Here is a 24330-nt window from a genome sequence, read left to right as displayed (position 1 = left end):
AGCAAAATTTCATTTTAAAAGGTAAAATCACTATGTTATATAATCTACAACCCTAGGAAATAACCCAATTAGTTACTTTGCTAACTACTAAGTATTTGTGGTTAGACTGAAATAAAAAAATTTTAAACTTTTTTTTATTGTAAAATATAACATATATACAAAGCAAAGAAAGAAAAAAGCAATAGTTTTCAGAACACATTTCAATAAGTAGTTAGAGAACAGATCCCAGAGTTTGTCATGGGCTACCATTCCACTCTCTCAGAGTCTTCCTTCTAACTGCTCCAAAACATTGGAGGCTAGAAGGAGTATTAATAGAGTGACTTAGCAGTCATACCTGTTTGTTAAATACTACTTTCTCTGGTATACCTCCTTCTTCTCCTTTGATCCTTCTCCCAATCTGTAGGGATCTTTGAGCAATGTCTTTTCTGACTTTTTCATGTTGAGAAGGCATGTAAACACTAAAGGATAAGGGGATGCAATTAACTGAAAATCTTGGAAAGGCTGATCCCTCTGGGATTCAGAATTTATCTGACCTAGGAATCCTGTGGGCATTGTAGGTTCCAGGAGAGCAAACCTAGTGTATGAGACCTTTCCAGCCCCAGGTGTTCTTAAGAGTCAACAGGAGGGGCAATGACATTGGTTGGGGTTTAGCAGACCATGGCAATTAGCACTATCTAACTGAAGCTTGCATAAGAGTAGACTCCAAGATAGCTTCTTGACTCCATTTGATCTCTCTAGGCCACTGATGCTCTGTATTATTACACTTCTTCCTCCCCTTTTGGTCCAGAAGGTGTTGTAAATACCACAGTGACAGAGTGACAGGGCTAGATTCATCCCCACGAGTCACACCCCATGTTGTCAAGAAGGAGAGGCAGACAGAGGCAGAGAGAGAGGCAGAGAGAGGGAGGAAGGGAAGGAGGGATGGGTGGGAGGGAGGGAGGGAGGGAGGGAGGGAGAGACAGAGAGACAGACAGACAGAAAGAGAGAGAGGGAGAGGCTAAGAGGGTACCTGGGGTTTCCCAACAATAGCCCACCATAGTCTGAGATATATCCTGGTATCATATTAAGCTATACAGAAACACAAGGTCTCATTCCCGTTCTGGACTCCAGGCATTTGGGTTGTTCAAATGAGCTACCACAGAGGTTGATTTAGATTATGTGCTCCAGAAAATGTGAATTCTAGATATTATAAACCTCTCCGCCTTTGGTCTCAGATAGCAGGTGAAGTTCTAGAGTACATACATCATCATTTTTTACTCTGTATTCTAATTTACCTTAGACCCAGCCAGATAGGCTTTGTTTTCTAATTGAGGCCTGATCTCTTTTTTGGTCACCTTAACTGTTTAGCTGCTAATTTTCAGGGCTGCAGCACTCCATTCAACTCCATTGAAATTTCCCTGGAACTCTGAGTAACAATGAGGCTCACCCATATTAAACTTCAGACTAAGTTGTAAATGTATTTCTAGATCCTGAGACATTGAGCTACATGTGTATCAACTGAAATAAAAATTTGTAGTAACACTCATTCAAGATTCAGAATACATGTTTGGTCTTTTCTTGTTTCTGGTTCTTTTATGAACCCTAACTTGAATATTTAGAGAACAACTCTCCAAAAACAGCCCTGAGAGAGAGAGAAAGACTATATATAGGGTGAATATAACTATAGGAAATTAAATATGAATGATTTTTAAATCAACATGTTTTGATAATGCCTGATGAAACAAAACTTTGCAATCTTCCCTCTTCTAAGGGACACCAGAAGTGGGTAACTATCTAAAGTCAGTGTCCTCCCCATTTCTGCAAGTGAAACTGAGAAACTAAGCAGAAGGAAATTTACAACTTCTAGCAGTATCCAGAAATGCAATGTACTACTTTTGCTACTCATTCTTTTCCTTGATTAAAACTAGAAAAGTGATCAATTTTAAAAGTGAAAATGTAATTTTTCTTTATGAACTCACTTTCCCTTCTTTCAGGTTACCATTTTCTGTTGGCAGAGGTACTGCCTTCCAAGAAAATACCTAGACTTGACCAAAAGCAGTAAAAGCTTATGGTGGACTAAATCTAGCAAAAAACAACAAAACATTCACTAAGTTACAAATTTCAAAAGTCTAATATTTAAAAAGAAGCTATTTTGAATAACTGATAAGAATCCTGTAATTCAAAAAGCAGAAAGCTAATAAGAATATCTGCAATGCAAAATTAAAATGTCAAATATTAGTGTCAAAATAGACAAGATTTCTAGTAAGACATTTGCCTGAAGCATTATATTCTGAAATAAGAGCTATTCTGTAATCAGAAGTTAAAATTTCAAAAGATAATATTTCACAATAACATTTACACTGAAGTATTTTTCCTATAAATGCACAGGCGAGTCTCAGTCTTAAAATCGTAATAGAGCAGAAAAAATTTCATGTAGCTTTAGGAAGTAATGTATCTTTCTGAATAGTTTTCAACATTTTATTTTGAATATACACTTATGGGTTGGAAGCTAAATATACTTGATTTCTTTCTAAAGTACCAAATTTAGAGTTCATATTAGAAACTTCACATTCCTCCATCAAGTTTGTGTGTATGTGTGTGTTAAGGAATTTGTTTAGTGAGACATCAAGATGTTTGTGGTTAGTGTCTGATCAATTACACAACTGATTCAAATTAATAAAGTTGACAATATGTTAATGAAACCATACGGCAGGAGCTACTATCTGTAAAAAGGTAATTAAAGAAAAAACATCACCATTTAACTCCAAAGACTATCTCAATTTCTTCCTACTCAACACACTTCTAATTTTACTATATAGTCTTATAAACAATCCAATGATCTCAGATAAGTCTTGGAGCAAAATCACAGAGGTGTAGCAAGTATGAAAGGGAAGAGCATGAGATAGGATTGGATTCTAAGTGCAGCAGAAAGCCAGTAAAGAATTTTGATTTGGGAAGCAATATAATCATAGTTAAACTTTAGGAAGATTCACTTTGTATGGGTATACAGGATGGAATTAGGAAAAAAAAAACTAGATTTGGCAAAAAACATTATTAGAATAGTGCCGCTTAAGACAGTGAAGTACTAAATTATGGTAGTAAGAAAAAACAGTGGACTGGGCGTCCCAGCTCACCAAGTGAATGCCCAGTGCCTTCCAGTCAAGGTTTCAACAGACGTCACCAAAATGCCATCTCAAATGGAACACATTATGGTGATGTTTACATTTCACAAATTTGCAGGAAATAAAGGCTACTTTAAAAAGGAGGACCTGAGAGTACTCATGGAAAAGGAATTCCCCAGATTTCTGGAAAATCAAAAAGACCCTCTGGCTATGGACAAAATAATGAAGGATCTGGGCCAGTGTCGAGATGGCAAAGTGGGCTACCACAGCTTCTTTAAGCTAACTGCTGGGTTCACCATCAGGTACCATTACTATTTTGTAGTACACATGAAGCAAAGGGAAAGAATAGGGCAGAAATTGAGGAATTAATTCCCTCCATCCTCATTAGAATTATCCCAAGAGCAGCTTAAGGAATCTGCCCCACAGCTTCCCGCTGCATGAAGACTTCAAAACAGATCGGGGCCCTTATAAAATGTACAAATAAAATTCAAATTTCCATTTAGTGGAAGAAAAGTCAATTAAGTGCCAGATAAGCTTTTGATTTATATATTGTTTGCCTCATCTTGCCCTCAACAGACTAATTTCTTCAAAGGAAAGAAAGAACTGGGATGGACAGGAAGCAGAGAAGAGTACAGCTTAAGTGGTCAAGAGTGGACTCTGTAACCACACTGCCTGTGTCCCAGTACTGGTTCTGTCCCTTACTAGCTGTATGACCTTGGACAAAGTCTTATCCTCTGTGCCTTGGTTTCCTCATCTATAAAATAGGAACAATACCCATATCTGCCCCTCATTGGGCTGTTATGAGTAAATGTATATAAAAGTGTCTGGGCTAATATTATTAGTTTGGGAATAAAACATAAAGACTTAAAAACTAGCTAGATGGAAAAGTTCCATAAAATAAAGGGGTAAATATAAGCGTGAGCTTTTAAGTTCTATAATGCAAAGAAAACTTTAAAAACAGATATTAAAGGGCAAGTTGGCAACATTTATCACTATTTATTGCAGCGATGTTTTTAAATAGTAGAAGACCGGGAATCTAAATATGCATCAATAGCGTGGCTAGTAAGTTATATAGCATATCCATTCAAAGCAATACCTTCAACCACACAGAAGAATGAAATAAATCTAAGTATGCTAATGTAGAACAATCCCAGAAATGTTTTTTTAAGTAAAATTAAAAAGACAAGCACACCTCTAGCCTCCTATGTTCTGGAGCAGCTAGAAGGAAAAATATGAGAGGACTGTATGGTAGCTCATGACAAACTCTGGGATCAGTCCCTTAACTACTTGTTAAAGATTGCTTTGAAAACTATTGCTTTTTTATTTCTTTGCTTTGTATATATGTTATAGTATACAATAAAAAAAATTGAAAAAGACAAGCACAGAAAGATTATGTATGTTGTTCTATTTGTTTAAAAATAAAAATATATATACTTACATGCATATGTGCAAATTCTAATTCTGAAAAGATACACCAGAAACTTCCATAGATGATATCTCTGGTAAAAAGACTAGAAAATTAGGGATCTAGGGTAGAAGGGAAATTTTTCCCCTTTCATACTGTTTGATTTTACCATGCTTTTTTTTTTACAGTGCTTTTCAGCTTAAAAAATTAATGGAAAAATAAAAAATAAAGATATTAACGGGGAAAAAAACTTTGGGGAGAAGGCAGGATGAGTTCAATAATATAAAATCATAATTACATATTTAAGTGATCATAATCTTTACGTGTTCCAACAGCTTGTCCACTACAGATACTGGTGACAGTACAATGGTATTGAAAGTTCAAAAACACTGAAGATTTAAAAAAAAGAAGGGATGAGCTTAATAACAGCATTATTAATTTCTTCAGGAAGAATAAACAAAGTGGGCCTTAAGTATGTAGGTTATTAAAAATAGACTGCACTTCAAAATTCTAAGTTTTATGTCCATATATGATTTAAAATTCTGAATTTCCCAGGTTATAAAAGTTAATAGGTAACCTAGGTCAGCCCACAAAAGCCTATTATACTTACAATGATAACCTACAGCACTGTACTAATAGTAGCGTAGGGCATGCCATTTTAGAACCTTATCTTACTCAAGCTCTCAGGAATATTTGACAAGGTGATCTCTCCCTCCTTCCCATTAAATGACCCCATCATCCACCTAGTGCTCAAGACAAAAACCTAGGAGTCATCTTGATTCCTCTCTTACCTTTATACTTCACAGGAACTCCTGCTGATACTATTTTCAAAATGTATCTTATATTCAGCCACTTCTCACCACCTCTACCACTAATACGTTTGTTCTAAGCCACCATCACCTTTTTAGAAGACTACTGTAGTAGTCTTCTAAATGGACTCCATGCTTCATTTTTACCAGTCTTAACAATCCATTCTCCATCTAGCAGAGGGAACTTTAAAACTGTAAATCTTATCACTTCACTCCCCTGCTTAAATTGCCCAATACCTTCCCTTCACCTTTAGAATAAAGAAAGATCACATATCAATTTTAAACATGCTGAATTTCATGGGTATAAGACATCTAAGTAGAGATAAGGAGAATTTCTCCCAGAAGAGAGGTTAATAAACATGACTTATTGCCATATGGATCGAAACTGAAATCATGGGTTTAGAAGAGAATAGCTAAAATAAGTTGAAAAGAGAATGGGGATAAGGGGATGGGGTAGGGTAAAGAGACAGGACCAAGACTTGAGAACTCCAATAACATAAAGAACTGGTAAAGAGGAAGAGCTAGCGAAAATTATGTGAATGAGAGGCTAAAAACATAAAAAGAAAACCAGACCTGATACCAGGGAAGCCAAGGGAAAAGCTTATTTCAAAATGATAGAGATCAAGTAAGATGGAAATTGAGAAACATCCATTTTATTTGACAACACATAAGTCAACTGTCACTTTAGGAAGAGCTGTTTCAAGGAAATTATGGGGAGGTATGGTAATGAAAACAGCAACTCTAGCCAATGCGTTCATGACTTGGCTATAAAAGAAAAGGGAGAAATGAAAGAGAGAAAATGTGAGCAAGTTTAAATGTTATAGGAAGGATTCAATAGAGAGAAAGAGCTTGAAGACACAGGACAGAGAAATAATAATAATATAAACTCTCTGAAAATGGAAGAGGGGATAGAATCAAGGCACATCTGGAAGAAAGTTGCTACTATTTTTGATAATGTTTAAAGTAAAATTTACCTAAAAAAAAGGTATTTGAAAAAGTCATATAAAAGCCTTGCTAAATTCTTTTGTAAAAATAATCTAAACTCAACTTTCTTGCATAAATAACTATGAGCACTGCCAATTACCAATTCATTTAGTAAAAACATTTTCTTAAAGCCAACCATGAGCAAGGCAGTGTCGTAGTATCTATGGAAAATAATGGTGAATAGAAACTACTTTTGCCTCTAAGGGGCCCATAGATAGTAAAATGATAAGTTCATAAACAAGTAATTGCAATTCCATATGATAATTACTTTGATCCTTTGGATATACAGAGGAAAGTGGTAAAATAAAGAAGAGAAAATAGCAGAGGCTTTGAAGTCTAACAAATTGGATCTGAATCCTAATTCTATTATTTATCAGATATATGATCTTTGGGCAAATTATAAGGCGTCTCTCTAAGTCTCAGTTTTTTCATCACAAAAGAGGATGAAAAATTATCTCCCTGACAAGGTTATAAGGATTAAATAAGTTAATGCTGGTAGAACACCTTGAACAGGACTAGGCACACAGTAACTACTCAATACATGTAAGCTATCTGCATAACAAGAGAGAATAAGAAAGAAAAAGCTTCATGTATACTTGGGTAGGTTTTAGAAGACAACTAGGAGAACGGCAATCAAGGAAGGAGAAACAACATGTATAGAATCATGAATCATGGTATTTGCAGAAAATTGCAAGTTTTTTTTTCTAATCTCTCCCTCCCAACCTACCTTGTTCCAAGCAGAATTTAAGGAAATAACTGCAAATACTTCTGTATAGCTGAAATATAAAATAAAAGACACAAACTGTGAAGTTAGACAGGTAGAAAGGGACAAATATGACTTAGGATAAGCAGGAAAAATTGACAAGACTTTGGGACAAATCAGATAAGGAGTGAACAAAAGGAAGGAATCTAATGTGACTCCCAGGTTTCTGGCATGAGTCATTAAATTGATGATGTAGCAACTAAATTAGTCAGGATAATTAGTACAGAAGGAAGAAAAGATGATTCTGGACACACTGTCCAAAGACGTTTTTTGGACATGTTGAATTTAAAGTACTTACCAGTCAGGTGGATGGAAATATCTAGTGGCCGTTGGCAAAGAGGCTAAAAAGAGAAGTCTGAGTTGGAGATGGATTTGGGAATTGTCAGAATATCAAAGATATCACCCAGGGAAAATATAAGAGTAATAAGGGAAAACAAAATGAAAAAGATATACTCTTATACACTAAGATTAAAGGGACATATAAAGGAAAAATAATGAGACGTTTAAGAGATAAAAAGGATAAAAAGGGGCTAGGAATAGGAACTCGGTCTTATTATTTATTCCCAGGGCCTAGCATAAGAGGTAGTCAAAATCAAATTCTAGAGACATTGGGTAGGATGAAGACTAAGAAGAGTATCTACTGGGTTTAGCAATTAGGAAGTTATTACCTTATCAAGAGCACGTGAGTGGAACAATGAAGGCAGAATTGAGACTGCAATGGACTGAAGAGAGAAAAAAAAGAAGGAATTAAACCACAGATCCTAATTCTTTCTGAAAGCCTGGCTGTGAAGGAAAGAAGTGAAACAGGACATCAGCTAGGAACAAAAACTAAAAGAGTACTCAATGGTATTGAGGAAGAATAGATCTCACTTGATAAAATAACAGAAAGCATGAACAAAGGTTGTCAGTAAAACCTTTAAATACAGAATCCCAAGTTTCTACTGGTGATACACAATCATTTATACAGTATTAAATAAAATATAATACATGGCTAAAAAACTGAAAAGAAAGTAAAATATCAAAATATTGATACAGTTGTCTTTAAGTGGAATTATGATTTTTCTCTTATTTCAATTTGTTTATATTTTCCAAATTTTAATAATGAACTTGTATTTCTTGTATAGCAGTGGAGGTAGGGAGTGAGGGACAATAAACTTTACCAAAATGTAAACCGCTTCCAGGACAGAAAAGATAGAAAGAGGTGAAATATATAAGCAGGCAAGGCTCAAGAAAGAAATGAAAGGGAAAAATAAGACCAACAAAGAAACGAAATCTTCACTGAAGCAGCACAAAGGCATACGGATAGTGCCGAAAACATAGAAAGGGAAATGGATGACAGGATTGGGAAAGGAAAACAAGACCTAAATGGAAATTTTAAGAAAAAGTTTAAAAGGATTAGTTATAGAAGATGTGGAAGGCAGACAGAAGAAATCCAAAACCTAAACATCTGGTGTCCCTGAAGAGATCTGAAATAATGTAACGGAATATTTAAAAACATAATTCTTTTAAACTTTTCAAGAATATTATCAAATGTACATAATTGAAAGTGCACATCCTGTCCTAAGAAAAACTGATAAAACGATCAGCACAGATGTGGTACAGTGACTGAACCTCAATTATGAAGAAAAAAAAATCCTTCAGGCATTCAGGTAAATAGATCAAGTGAGCTATAAGGAAATTTAAAAAGTCAGGCCAAGGCCAGACTTTTCCAAAGCTACATTCAATGCTAAAGGAAAATGGAGCGATGCCTACAAACTCTTCAAACGAAAGTGTGAGCATGAAAGAATTCAGGGCATATAGTTCCCCTGAGCTCTTTCTGCAGAAATCAATAAGAAATAAAGGACAGACTTTAGTAAAATAATGGCAAGGAGTTCTAAATCCATTCAACTGTTTAGCCAAGATTAAAACAAACATGAGATCATCAACATTTGCCAGAATTAGAGGGTAGCAGAGTTATCTGAACAATGAATAAAAAAGTATTTCCAAAGTCCCCTTGGGGGAGTGGTGAGAAAGGGGGAAAATTCAACTTCCCTATGTGCAGAATTCCTGATATTCTCACAAGCAGTGGGGACAACCAAGCAATAGGCTGATCCCTCAATCTTGGGGTTTGTTCATATGAAACTTAGCCCCGCAAAGGATAGGCTAAGCTTACTTAAAATTAGGCCTAAGAGTCACCTCCAGAGAACCTCTTTTGTTGCTCAGATGTGGCCTCTCTCTCTCAGACAACATGAGAAGCAAACTCAGTGCCCTCCGCTTCTCTACATGGGACATGACTCCCAGGGGTGTAAACTTTACTGGCAATGTGGGACAGAAATCCTAGTATGAGCTGGGACTCAGCATCAAGGGATTGAGAAAACCTTCTCCACCAAAAGGGGGAAGAGAGAAATGAGACAAAATAAAGTGTCAATGGCTGAGAGATTTCAAATAGAATAGAGAGATAATCCTGGAGGTTATTCTTAAGCAATATATAGATATCACCTTTTTAGTTAAGGTATATTGGAGAGGCTGGAGGGAAGTGCCTGAAAATGTAGAGCTGTGTTCCAGTAGCCACGTTTCTTGAAGATGATTGAAAGCTATAAGATACAGCTTTCGCAATGTGACTGTGTGATTGTGAAACACTTGTGTCTGATTTTCCTTTTATCTACAGCATGGACAGATGAGTAAAACATATGGATTAAAAATAAATAAATAATGGGGGAACAAATGTTAAAATAAATTTAGGAGATTGAAATGCTAGTGACAATGAAAGGGAGTGGTAAGGGGTATAAAAAAAATAGGAGAAACAAAGGCTAAAATATATTGGGTAGATGGAAATACAAGCAGTCAACGAGAGGGAGGGTAAGGGGTATGGTATGTATGAGCTTTTTTCTTTTTTCTGAATTGATGCAAATGTCCTAAGAAATGATCATGGTGATGAATATACAACTATGTTACGATATTGTGAGTTATTATATATCAAGAATGGAACAATCATATGGTAAGAATGTTTATGTTTGCATGTTGTTATGCTAAAAAAAAAAGAAATAGAAGGTAAAAATTTTATGAGAAATAGGATATTTACATACTCTCAGAATATTCCACAAGATACTTAATGCTTTACAAATGAAAAAATAGTAATTTTACAGTGAAAATCTAGACACTGTCTTAACTAGGTGACCAAAGTTAACATCCCAGTAATGAGACAATCAACATCATGTACATCCTTACATGATGCACTGAGTGGGACACAATATCACTTCTGTGGTATTACTACCAAAAATTGATCATTTAACTTTAATCATGAGGAAACATTGGGCAAAACTGAACTGAGGAATGTTCTACAAAATAACTAACTGTGTCATTATGCTTTAAAGTGTCAAGGTCATGAAAGAGGACTAGTCCAAATTAAAGAAGACTGACTAAGGAGAAATGACAATTAAATACATGTGTGATCCTAGATTGGCACCTGGTCTAGAAGAAAGAATTAGCGGTATAACTGACAAATTTGAATAAGATCTGTAGATTAGTTAAGTCTAGTATCAATGTTAATTTCCTATTTTAGATTGTTGTACTGTGGTTATACAACATGTTAACAAATAGGGAAGCCTCAGGAGAGGCTGGAGGGTGTACCTCCAAGACTGACCCTCTCTCCTGCTCCTGGCACTCAATGCCCCTGAGGACTTCAGCAGCAAGAGAAGAATCTCTTCTACCCAAGGATCATTGCAGTTATTTAGTGGCTTCCAGACTTTGACGTGCTTACTTTGTATATTGATAACAGCAAAGGGCATAGCACTCTCAAAGGTCAAAGTCCTGTTTCCCTATTTCCAGAAGTGTTTCAGGAGCCCCAGGATGTTACAGTTGATGTGACTCTGTGATGGCAGAGTAAGTTGTCATATATCAATTTGGATGGGTTCTTCTGAGTTGTCCTTAAAGTATTTATGATGCAAGGAGACAGAGACTAATCACATTCTGGACCAGTCCATGCAGATGAACCTATGAATGCTCCGGTTTATACTAGATTCCAAGAACCCCCACTGGAGAAACCAGTCTTCTCACAACGTATACCTGGTTTCTCAATTCTACAATTTTCATGATGGTTCCATCACCTATCACCTTCTATTCCCTTACTCCAAGCTCTTGACATTCAGTTCTGACTCCAGGGGAGGGAATCCCTGAGTGGCAAGTCCCTCCAGGACTTTGCTTGTGTAATGAAATCCTCATCCATGCAAGGTTGCATTAAGTTTTAGACCTCAAGACAATATGAAGGTGACCAAAAGGACTTTTGCGTTCTAGCTAACCTGTTACAGATTCAAGCCAGAATGTCAGTATGGTCTGAAAAAGATGGGAGAAGGGGATGATTTTCAGGAGTTCCTATTTCATTAGAAACTAGAAACCCTAAATGGCCTTAGAGGAATGTGCTGTGGGGTGACGGCACTTTTTTGTCTCCCTTGTGCCCTCGCACTGCACCTATCAGAGATTTCACCCATCTGACAGAATTACACACAAAAGAGAATTTCTGACTTAAATACAACTCTCACGAAGCTCTTCACCGGTGCTAAAATGTGGAAATCTGGTCCATGACAAAATTGATTAATACATATTCTCTAAATTTTGTCTTATACGCTACTCCCAGTCCCCGAAGTTTTGAGAAGTACATGGTATTTCCTAACTTACAAAAAAAAAAAAAATCCATGTAGCATAGTCTGATAGTAAGTTATGGTCATGCATTTGGTCCTGAGTATGTGTACTCTCCAGTTTAACAGCTAGTCCGTCAATCATTTTCTGACATGCATACCTGTTTCCCATGCTAGAATTAATGCTGGACTGAATAAAATCAAACATGAGACAGAAGGATGAGGATGAGAAGACTATTCTGCGTGAGTGCTACTAAGAAGTTTAGGTTGTAGAGGCTCTGATTTTAAGTTAAGCTTATTATCAACATTCCTTTATATAACTAAATGCAGTTAATGTGTGTGTCTGTGTGTGTGTGTGTGTGTGTGTGTGTGTGTGTGTGAGTATGTGGCAAAAAAATAGTAAAAAATTCTTCCTTTGCTCTGTTTTTGAGAGTTGATGGAATTAGGTACTTCTAAGTGCTTGGGGAAATTGAGAAATACTGGCTATTTCTCCAAACCAACCCTGTAACCTAAAATTATATATATTAACTGATTTCCAGGTCTGCTTTGGCCTCTTTCTCTTACCATCATCTTGTTCACCAGCACTTACTGTAAGTAGATGTTTTAGAATTGCGATATTTATGGTCTTGTATTCGTTGTTTTTAGAAATGTTAATGATGTATTTTTATATTGATGAAATAAATTTATGTACAGTGTGTGGGGGAGGTATTTCAGAATGTCAGAGGATTATACTTTATATATCAATAGTTTCTGTCTTCAAATAAACATGTTCCATTAAAAAAATTAACTGGAATCCTAGAATGAGCTGGACTTAGCATCAGGGATTGAGAGAACCTTCTCAACCAAGGAAGGGAAGAGAGAAATGAGACAAAATAAAATGTCGATGGCTGGGAGATTTCAAACGGAGTCGAGAGGTTATCCTGGAGGTTATTCTTACGCATTATATAGATATCACCTTTTAAGTTACGGTATATTGGAGAGGCTGGAGGGAGGTGCCTGAAGATGTGGAGCTGTGTTCCAGTAACCATGTTTCTTGAAAATGATTGCATAAAGATATAGCTTTTGCAATGTGACTGTGTGATTGTGAAAACCTTGTGTCTGATGTTCCTTTTGTCTACAGTATGGACAGATGAGTAAAACCTATTATTATTTGGTAATGAGATGACTATTTAAGTACAAAATCCTAGAAAAACAACTTGAAAACCATTATAGACACCATTAATTCAAAAGGTGGCCAGACACAAAATTAAGAATATTCACAAGTTAATAGCACTACCATAGCAAGTGAAAAGATAAAAGATATAAGTAGAAACCCCATTTACAATAGCAAAAAAGGATAAAATACCTAGGAATAACTATAGCAAGAAATGTGAAACATCAATGGGGGGGGGACTTTAAATGCTACAGAGGTAAAAAATGTATCAATGTTGTGAAAACCTTGTGTCTAATGCTCCTTTTATCTACCTTATCGACAGACGAGTAAAACATATGGATTAAAAATAAATAAATAATAGGGGGAACAAATGTTATAATAAATTTAATAGATTGAAATGCTAGTGATCAATGAAAGGGAGGGATAAGGGGTAAGGTATATATGAATTTTCTTCTGTTATCTTTTAATTTCTTTTTCTGAATTGATGAAAATGTTCTAAGAAATGATCATGATGATGAATATACAACTATGTGATGATATTGTGAGTTATTGATTATATATCAAGAATGGAATGATTATATGGTAAGAATGTTTGTGTTTGTATGTTGTCATGTTTAATAAATAAATAAAAACAAAACAAAACAAAACAAAAATATATCAATGACCTAAACATAAGATCTAAAACTATAAAACTCTTAGAAAAAACATACGGAAATGTCTTCAGGATAGGCAAAAAGTTTTAGACTTTACACCAAAAGCATATGCAAATGAAGAAAAGAAAAGAAATAGGACTTAATAAAAATTTAAAACTTTTGTGTATGAAAGAACATTATCAAGAAAGTAAAAAGACAACTACAAAATGGGAGAAAATATATGGAAACCATTTAGCTGATAAGGGTTTAATATACAGAATACATAAAGAAATCCTACAACTCAACAACAGAAAAACAAATAACCCAATTTTCTTAAATGGACAAAGGATTTGAATGGACATTTCTCCAAAGAAAACAGACAAATGGGTAAAAAGCACATGAAAAGATGCTTATCATCATTAGCCTTTAGGGAAATGCAAATCAAAACCACAATGATATGCTACCTCATGGCCTCTAGAATGACTATTATTTTAAAATTTTGAAAGTAACAGGTACTGACAAGGATGTGGAGAAACAGAAACCCTCATACATCACTGGTGAGAACACAATGGTGTAGCTGTGTAGAATACAGTCTGGCAGTTCCTAAAAAAGTTAAACATAGAATTACCATATGACTCAGCATTCTCACTTCCAGGTATATACACAAAAGAAGTGAAAGTAGGGTTCTGAACAGATATTTGTACTCCAATGTTCATAGCAGCATCATTCACAATAATAGAAAAGAGAGGCAAACCAAGTTTATAAAGAAATAAAGTTCTGATATATATACTACAACATGGATTTACCCTGAAGACATCATGTTGAGTGAAGTAAACCAGAAACAAAAGGACAGCTATTGCAGGACTTCAAAATTATATGAAATAACTAAAATAAGTAAATTAATAGAGGCAGAAAGTAGGGTAGTGGTTACCAGGGGCATGAGAGTGGGGAAGGGATGGGGAGTTACATCATAATGAGTACAGGATTTCTGTCTGAGGTGATGGAAAGAGTTTTGGTAATGGATGGATGGTGGTAATAGTAGTACCACACTGTGAATGTGATTAATCCCACTGAACAGTATGGGGAGTGGGTGAGATGGGAAATTTTAGGTCATTTTATATATATATATATATATATATATATATGTTACCACAATTAAAAAGAGAGAGAGAGACTAAAGAGACAATGACAATTAAATGCAATACACGACCCTAGACTGCAACTAATAATGGAGGAGAAAATGCCCAAAAGAACATTATTGGGACAGGTTAAAAACATTAGAATATGGACTGTATACTTTATGCCAATGTTAAATTTCTTGGTCTTGATAACTGTACTTAATGTGGTTATATAAATGAATATCATTGTTCTTAGGAAATAAATATACATGGAAGTACTAAGCATTAAAAGAAGATGATGAATATAATCTACACTCAAATTTTAGTAGAGATAAGCTGATATAGGTGAAAAGAAGGAAGGAAGGAAAGAAGGAAGGAAATGTGGCAAAATGTTAAAAGCTGACAAATCTAGGTATCTGGGTAGAGGGTATATGGGAGTTCTTGGTATTGTTTTTTGTATTATTTTTGCAACCTTTCTGTAAATTTGAAATTATTTCAAAATAAAAAAGCTAAAAAAAATGTTACTGAAGGATGCAAAAAAGAAGTTTTGAACAGTAAGAAATGAACATACTTTGTTTTTGAAAAGTCATAAAACTCAAAAATGTCCACTATCTCTAAATTAATCTAGAACTATAATTAAGTACCAATAAAAATACCAACAAGATGGAGAAGGAAGAACTTGATAAGCTAATTCTAAATTTTATGGGAAAATAAACAAGTAAGAATATACAGGAAAACCCTTGAGAAGTAGAATGAGAGAGGACTGTAATCAGAGAATGGGGTTACTAGATGTGAATAGGTGCCTGATCAATGAAAGAGAATAAAATCCAGTAATAACCCTGAATTATATGTGGGAATTAAATACATCTACGGATGACAGTTCAAAACAGTAGTGAAAAGTTGGATTTCTTAACAAATAATATTGAGAAAGCTTGATAGCAGCCTGGAATAAAAGTAAAGACATTTCATATGAATAAATGAATCTTGCGTAAAAATAAAAGCATAAAATAGGAGAAAATGCAACAATTAAAAATTAGAAATAATATTGAAATGGAATTTTAACACAAAACCTAGAATATATAAAATAAGTTCAACTACATTAAAAAATTTAATTTCTGCTCAAAGAAGTCAACTAATAAACAAGGTCAAAAGATAGATGGCAAATTATGAAAATATCTGCAATACATATCAAATAACTAAAATCTTTAAAATATATAAATTCTTATGACATGAAAAAAAAACATGTTTTTGGAAACATGCCAAAAAAATGCACAAAAATATAAACAGATGCTATAAAGGAAACAAATATGGCTGTAATACCTATTGAAAAGATGTTTCATTCCTAATAACAAGAAAAATACATCTATCAAGTTGGTAATTTAAAAGTTTGTTAACCCACTCGGTCACCAAAGATATAGGGAGTCAGAACTCTAACACCAATAGTAAAACATAAACTAGTTAAATCTCTATGGAGGGCAATTTGACGATATCTATCAAACTTTAAATAGTACATATCCTGTGACTCAGCAGTTGTATGTCTAGGAATTTTTCCTAAAGTTAGACTCACTTGTGTAGTATTATATATGTACAGGGATAGTCATTGTATCAATATTTGTATTACTGTGAAAACTTAAGATTTTAAATGCCCATTCAAATAAAGGAATCCAACCACTTTGCTAACTACTCACCCACCCATATACAATTCTAGAAAGGATACACAAGAAACTTATCATTGGTTGCTTCTGGGGAAGGGAGCCATTTAGTGGGGAACGGGGCTCAAAAGCAAAAGGAAAATTTGTCTTTTATCATATGTGCTTTTGTACCATTTCAGTTTTATACCATGTGCATACATTATTTAAAATTTTTAAGTTAACTCTTTAGTATTTTAACCCAGTTTCACCAATTGTTATATTTTTCTTCTGTTAGTTTTCCAGTTCCTTCATTACCAACAATATTTAACTGTTTTCCCAGCTAATATATAGCATATAATCAAACTCTCAGTTAAATGACAACAGTAACTTGGGTCCTATTACCCCCTTTATCCTTTTGTCCCTGGGGTTTATCTCTGGATACCTATTCTAAAGAAAGCACTGCTCCCTGTTTTTCACTGGATTTACACAGCTTACGAGTTCACAGAAATCCAGGACTAAGAAGCTAAGAATTCCCTGGCCTATGGGGCAAATACATAATCACCACTCTATTTAGGAAACAGCAGAAAGGCAAGAAGCTACACAAACGGGGTTTCACAAAATATCATTTGTGTTATCACGATGGATGCAGATGTCTGCTACTTTACATGTTTAAGAACTTGATTTTATCCATTTGTCCAGAGTCAACAGGACTACAGGAAACAGACCTATACTAATCAATCAAATTCACTAGGGACTAATTGCTTTACATGCCTGTGTTAATTTAGAGAGAAACAGACACACGCACGCACACATACACACCAAGAGTATCAGAGCATGCGTATAAAGGAATAATACAAATGATAAGTATGCCCAAGAAGAACCACATGGTGCTATGAATGTGCATAGGAAAAGAGAGTAAGTCAGAAAGAAAAGTCTTCCATGAAAAAGCAATGTGATCACCTAGATCCAATGGAAAAGATGTTAAAATAAAAGAATATAACAAGAACTAAGAGGGTTACTGGATGATGGAATAGCATGTGCGATGACACTATGGTAAGAAGGAGCATGATATGTCCAAGAAAGTAAAAGAGGTCAAAGAACAAAGAGCATGAGAACATGATATAAGATTAGATGGAGAGAGAGAGATCAGACTGTGCATACCTTTTAGGCCATGTAAAGGATTTTTGCCTTATTTTAAGAGCAATGAAAAATTAGCAAAGGGTAAGCAGGGATGAGAACAAGATTTGTGCTTGCAAAAGCTCAATGTGTTGTAAGAATGGAGGGCAAGAGCAGAAGCAGGAAGAATGCTTGGAAAGCTACTGCAGGAGACCTAAATAAGAGATGATTGTAGCATAGACTAGAGTTATGGGAGAATTAAAATAAATAGGGCCTAGTGACTGATTATACCAGAAGGGCAAGGGACAGAAAAATGTTGGGGAAGATGTCACATTTAAAGTTTATAAAACAAGATGGATAAAGATGCTATCACTGAAAGAGATCTAGGAAGATCAGGTTGGTTTGTTTTGTTTCATTGAGAGTTGTAATGGAGGATAAGGATGCAAAAGAAAAGTTTCTGGGTGCTGAGTATCTGGAATTCTTGGTACAGAAGAATGAAAAATGGAAAATGGAATCAGAATTCAAAGAAGAGAGAAAGTCAGTTCCAGTATACTTAAACAAAAAACAAACAAACAAAAAAGACTTTACCTTCAGGGTCAGCCACAAAATAGGCCTAGAAGCTCCTATTCCTCCCCATCACCTAAAATCTTTTTAAAACTCTCCAAACAAAACCTTTCTTAAGGGAGAGGTGGACTTAAAATACAGTACGGGAAAATAAAGGGTTGGCAGGAAAGAATTTCAAAGTATGTTCTGAGATATCAGATGTTTCCTAATTTTGAGACTGAAGAAAAGATAAAAGATGCCTACTTGGGAAAGGAGAAATGAAATGCCAGTGGGGGGGGGGGAAGAGACTAATGATCCCACTTTACATATTTTCACAGTTTGTACACATTTCTCTTCATCTCTGGACAAACGGCTGTTCGAGGCCTTGTGTGCTGTTAAACAAATAGTCCCACACCTCAGCCCCTTATTAGAAATCATGGCTTCCACTGCCATCAGGTGGTAACAGTAAGGAAGAACGACAAAGAGGTTCTTGGAGTCTGGGAATGCCTATTTGAAGCCCATGATATTATAATTAATCTAAGATCAATAATCTAAAGACATCAGTAGTATAGGAGAAACTCATAGCCCTTGCTAAGAGAATTATTTCCTAACTCATTAATAACTAAAACCTAAGTTTTTATTATTAATTTATGGTAAGAAAAAAGATTTCTCCTTTTTTTTTTTTATGTTAAAAATCACATATTTAACAATCCTAGGGTGCCCAGGCTGATACTATCATTTGAATCCCAACTGCTGGTACATTTTCTATTCAAGTACTTACAACTAACTTCAATTTTAATTTTAATGGTACATATATATGGGTTAATGTACATTTCTAGCACACATCAATAACCTCATCACAAACATAAGCTATTGCCTCATTGAATGTGCAAAATCCCCTTTATCTTCAAATTAATCAAATAATTTTTGGCTTCTTAGGAGCACAAGGCACAGTAGTTAACACCATGCAAAATCCATCAGGTTATCAAAGTTTATTAGCTAAACAAATAAATCACTGAGATAATCAACTTCAACATTACTCACAAAAAGCATGATTAATGCATCATTCCTGGTAGTTCTCCTCATAACAAAAATAAGCATATTCAAAATAATAGTAATAATTTATGCGTTATTTAAGCCCCTACCTTTCTTCTACTGTACTGGATGTTCATTTACTACTACACCTCTTTAAAACTGCCTACACACGTATACATTTGGTTTGTTTTTTAAGACACCCGAACTCAAGGATAGGGAACTTTAGGCCAAAACGTGAAGTAATCGGGTATGTTTTTCCAACTCTCAATCAGTTGTTTTTATGTCAGAGACACAGGATAATTTTATCACTAAGTACATTCTTGATCTTCGTCTTCTCTTAAAATCCAGAACCATTTCGTCTCTGGACATTCCAAATAATTCAACGAGTTTTCCCTAAGCTTCTAGGTTCTGTCTCCCACCTTCAACATCTACCGCCCCCACTCCCACCTCTTCTTGCGTTTCAGAATGCCTAACTCTAGGCATTAGAGCCACACGCTAGGAGTGTCACACACTAGGAGTGGTTTTTTCCAAATCACTCCTTGGAATGCTCTTCCTTCTCTCCCGCATTTAGCACCCTTTCTAAAATAATTTCCCACAGCTAGGCGCCAATGCCCTTCTTTTACAAGATTAAACGGCGGAAGGGGAGGAGACTGGAAGCCGAGTAAGGGAAACATTTGGGAATGTCAATGAGACAGTGGCCTCTCCTCTTAAAAGAAAACACCCCTCATAGCACAGAGCTTTCAACAGAGCAAAAATACTTGCTCTTGGTTGTGTTCCTGTTTCTCCCAGACCTCAAAGACACTGTCTCTTTTCTTTAACCCCCTATTCCCTCTGTTATGCGTGGGGCCTGCCTTTGCTTCTCAAGGAAAAGAAAGCCAGGGAGAAAAGAAAAGGTAGCAGCCACCTTCCCGCCGCACCCGTAAGCTGTCAGGACCGTGTCCCACGACTCACCTGGGAGGTGCGGCCGCCCGGAGAGCTGCACGAAGCGGTTGAGCTGGCCAGTACCCCGACCCCCGCTGCCCCCACTGCCCCCGCCGGCCCCGCTACCTCCGCCGCCGCCGCCACCGCCAGCGGCACCTCCTCCCCTCCGGCGGTTCCTGTCCCAGCCCTGGGCGGCCGACATGACCCGCTAACAATTGCCGCAGCCCGGCCCCGGCAGCCCCTGGCCCGGCGGCACCAGCGGAGCCTCCTTCCTGGGCTGCTCTAGAGACCCAGGAGACAGGGAAGGGGGGGGAGCGGTCGGTCCTCATCGGTGACCAATAGCTGACAGCCTTGGTGACAGGCAACCAATAACCAGTCGTCTTCTTGGCAGGTAAAGGGAGGCGGAGAGAGACGTGGTAACCATAGCTATGGCTAAAAAAAAAGTGGGGGGGAGAGAGGCAGAAGCAGCCACTCATCACTCGCATCAACCGTGCTAAGCAAGCCGGCGTCGCGGCGCCTCTTGCGGGTTCAGGTGGACCAATCGAAGGCCGAGTGAGAGAGGCCACGCCTGCAGAAAGACTCCCGACAGCAGCAAGTACTCAAGGCTTTAGGGTTCAAGAACTCTTTCCCATAAACATTGAAATCGGAAAAAGGATGTGCACATAATACACCGATTTGGGGGCAATACACTGTTCTGCCAGCTTCGCTGATAAAGATTCCTTTTTCTAATTGTTGGCACGCACAAAAGGCTCTCTTGGGAGGGAGGGGGAGTGCGGGAAACCTCAGGGGTGGAATCAAAGCTTGACTGTGGGAATGAGCTATTCCTGGGGTTCATTTGTCTTGTCTTTCAGTCAGACTGGCTGAACTCTTACCCTAATTTAACATCACATTCCAAGCAAACAGTTTTAAACCTGGTTTAAAAACATGGAAAAAAATGTTAAATGGCACCAGTGATCATAGAAATATAAAGTACAACCCCAATGAAAAACGATTCGTGTGTTATTACATTAGAAAAGAATTTTAAAATAACACCCAGCACTGAGTAGAGATCGAAGAAAATGTTGCGCTCATAGATGATGATGCCTATGAAAATGTTTTTGTTCAATCAAACCCCTTTTTTGCTCGTAGAAAACGTGAATCAGCTTATATATAATTTTGTGGAAATGTAAAATTAAAGACAAGAACAGTAGGGAAGAATACGATCGAAAAAAATGTAGCTGTGGAGATCAAAAATTCCTAATGTCCCAAAATGAACAGAAAATTTGGCTTTGAACTTACTACCGAGCCAAGTGCCAAGTGGGAAAATACAGCCTGTTCACTGATGTTTACGGATCATAAGGAGAAGTATGTAAATTCTTCTAGGGAAACAAAACTTTTAAGAATTCCCAGATTTTTTTTCTTTTTCTTTTTTGCCTGATGTTTCATATAAGGAGACTTTTCCATGATATGAAGGAAAGAGAAGACTTGCTGGAGATTAGGACATATGCCTCTTTGGTCCTGGCATGCAAATTTCAGGTCACCAATGGCTCTACCTCCTTCTTTTCCTACTTTCAGACCCTGTAAGCTGGGGTGTTTTATCCATTAAGAAACACTGATTATGAAAATATTGAGACTTGAAAAAAAGTCAATGACTCTAAAGTATGAAAATAAAAATTAATAAATGTTAATTTTTCCAAAGAAACTGTACCATTGAATAACCAAATAGTAGATGAGAGAAATTTTCTTTTTTTAAGAAGGATTCCAAGTAATAAATAACCAAGGAATGATAAATTATCACCATTTTGCAACCCCTAATGAATTAAAGAGCTATGCATTAAGCATCATAAAATGAGAAGTGAAATATTATGTGCCTCCAGCACATAAACATGATTATGAAGTAGTCTTTTGGAAAAACTAAAACCTGAATCTGATGAAACATTTACATCTAGTCACCAATTTACAGGAAATACAGAAGACAGAGAAACATATTAAAGACACTACAGAACACAAACAACAAAATCTAGACTATGGAAATTTACAGGACAAACAAGCAGGTTTCTTCAACAAATCAGTTACAAAGGAAAGAAAGATATTTGGAGAAAAAATCTATACATTAAAATGATATATTATGGTGATAATTGCACAACCTTATGAATGTATTAAAAACCACTGAATTATATACTTTAAAAGAGTAAATTTTATGATATGTGGCTAGATATCAATAAAAATGTTAAATAATATGGGAAGGGAGGAGTGGAGAGACATGAAACATTGGCTTCCCTTTAAATTGGTGAATTATATGATATGTGAATTATATCTCAGCAAAGCTGTTTAAAAAAGAAAACCTTAAAAGACATATCAATCAATTGAAATAGTGGGGCTTGGGTAGATCATGATTCACACAACCTGGAAAAAAGCATTAATCAAAACTTGTAAATTTGAACATTGAATATTTTATGGCAAAATACATAATGCACAAAACTTTCCAGGACAAGCCTGTTTTCTTCAGCATCATGATGTAAGGAAAGGAAGAGAAAAGCATAAGTACAGATTACTAGTTTTAAAAAACATAACTAAATGCAATGTTTAGGCCTTATTTGCCTTTGATCAGAACAAACCTAATATTTTTTTCATGGGGAAATTTGATTAGGTATTGGATTATACCCCAGAACCATTGTTAACTCTTGTTAAATATTGTGGATATATATATTTTTTAATGTTATTGTCTTTTCGAGAAACATACTAAAATATTTATAGATAGCCATTATGGTGTCTAGGATTTGCTTCAGAATAATTCAGGAGTCGTGAAGGAGGTTGCATGGGAGAATGAGTGAAAGTATAGATTAAACAAGAAGGGATGTGAGTTGATAATTAATGTAGCTGGGTAATTGATACTGAGAATTTATTTATTACTCACTTATTTTGGGTATATTCAAAAATTTCCCCAATAAAAAGTTTTTTTTAATAGTTGTTCAAAGAACAATTCTAGACAAAAGGGACCTTACAACCAAATGTATGTGGTCCTCTTGAACAAATCAACTTTAAAAGACAGTTTGGCAACAATTGGAGAAATTCGAATTTGGAAAGACGATATTAAGGAAGTAGGTGTAATTTTATTAGATATGGTAATGGTATCATAATTATGTGAGAAAATGTCTTTATTTTACCTATTTTCTCCCCCGTTATTGCAGCACCATTTGTTGATTGTTACATATGGGTGGTGGGTATATTGATGTTCATAATACTATACCCTACTATCAGAAAGTTTTGAAAATTTTCATAGTTAAAAGTTTTAAAAAATGTATTGTTTTATTTCTGCCTAATTTCTAAAAAGAGGTACATAAGAGTAAAGAAAGATCTTGAAAACACCTTGCCGATAGATATTCAAGATAGAAGCCCCTGCTCTGGAATACCTTGCTCTGGAGGGCTGGATGGACTATACCTTCTTTAAGCTCCCATCTCATGATTTTCAGCCTGGCATTTCATCAACATTAAGGCAGGTGACTAATGTGTTCAAAGCTTTAGGTTCCTAGAAGCCTGGTACCTTGAGCCCTGCCTAAGAAATTGATCTGGAAATTTTGAAGGCAATTCCTTGCTCCCACCCATTAAGAAAAACTAATTTTCCACCTTCCATGTTTCTTTGTATAGATCTGGAAGCAAAGGCCTGAATTTGCCTTTGGGATTTGAGAAAAAAAGACCCTGGGCTTTGCTAGACAAAGATAAAACCAAGATTTCATTCTGAAGTGGGAAAGAAATTAAACAATTCTGTTTGAGATGACACTGTCAAGGTAAGCCACATCAAGGGCTTAGATTGAATCCTAATGGAGTATGCTGGTTTGAAAGGCTGTATGGACCCTAGAAAAGCCATGTTTTAATCAAAATCCCATTTCTTAAAGGCAGAATAATCCCTATTACTGTATGTTTGAATCTGTAATTAGATCATCTCCCTGGAGATGTAACCCAATCAAGAGTGGTTGTTAAGCTGGATTAGGGGAAATGTGTCTCCACCCATTTGGGTGGGTCTTGATTGGTTTACTGGAGTCCTATAAAAGAGGAAACATTTTGGAGAATGGGAGATCTCTGAGAGAGCAGAGAATAACATAGCCATGAGAAGCAGAGTCTACCAGCCCGCAAACTTTGGAGATGAAGAAGGAAAACGCATCCTGGGTATCCTCATGGAACAGGAAGCCAGGAGAGAAAGCTAGCAGATGACGCCGTGTTTGCCATGTGCCCTTCCAGATGAGAGCGGAACCCTGATCGTCATTGGCCTTCTTGAATCAAGGTATCTTTCCCTGGATGCCATAGATTGGACATTTCTATTGACTTGTTTTAATTGGGACATTTTCTTGGCCTTAGAACTGCAAACTAGCAACTTATTAATTCCCCTTTAAAAGCAATTCTGTTTCTTGTATATTGCATTCAGGCAGCTAGCAAACCAGAACACGGAGTGAGGAGACATTGAAGAGTTTAAGCAGAGAGATGACACAATCAGATTTATGTTTTCAAAGATCACTCCAGCTACAGTGA

General features: G+C 36.1%; 2 protein-coding genes and 1 pseudogene across 3 annotated transcripts in view; 2 read left to right on the top strand and 1 right to left on the bottom strand.

Annotated features, from left to right (window-relative positions):
• Window positions 1-20218, bottom strand: part of KLHDC10 (kelch domain containing 10) — a 65215-nt gene extending 44997 nt beyond the window's left edge. Inside the window, exon 1 of one of the 2 annotated variants that reach the window (XM_077131175.1) lies at window positions 19855-20218. In XM_077131175.1, the coding sequence (XP_076987290.1) occupies window positions 19855-20026 (172 nt within the window). In that variant the 5' untranslated portion in view covers window positions 20027-20218. The remainder of the gene's footprint in view (window positions 1-19854) is intronic. The other variant, XM_077131258.1, reaches the window with a different exon arrangement.
• LOC143687295 (protein S100-A10 pseudogene) lies at window positions 2528-3692 on the top strand (annotated as a pseudogene).
• Window positions 20219-23494: 3276 nt separating the features above from the next.
• Window positions 23495-24330, top strand: part of ZC3HC1 (zinc finger C3HC-type containing 1) — a 61754-nt gene continuing 60918 nt past the window's right edge. Inside the window, exon 1 of the mRNA XM_077130926.1 lies at window positions 23495-23591. Coding sequence (XP_076987041.1) covers window positions 23578-23591 — 14 coding nt within the window. The 5' untranslated portion in view covers window positions 23495-23577. The remainder of the gene's footprint in view (window positions 23592-24330) is intronic.

The sequence above is a fragment of the Tamandua tetradactyla genome, chromosome 1, assembly GCF_023851605.1.
Source record: "Tamandua tetradactyla isolate mTamTet1 chromosome 1, mTamTet1.pri, whole genome shotgun sequence".
Classification (NCBI taxonomy): domain Eukaryota; kingdom Metazoa; phylum Chordata; class Mammalia; order Pilosa; family Myrmecophagidae; genus Tamandua; species Tamandua tetradactyla.
The sequence above is the reverse complement of the archived record's forward strand: the minus strand, read 5'-3'. Positions and strand labels throughout refer to the sequence as shown.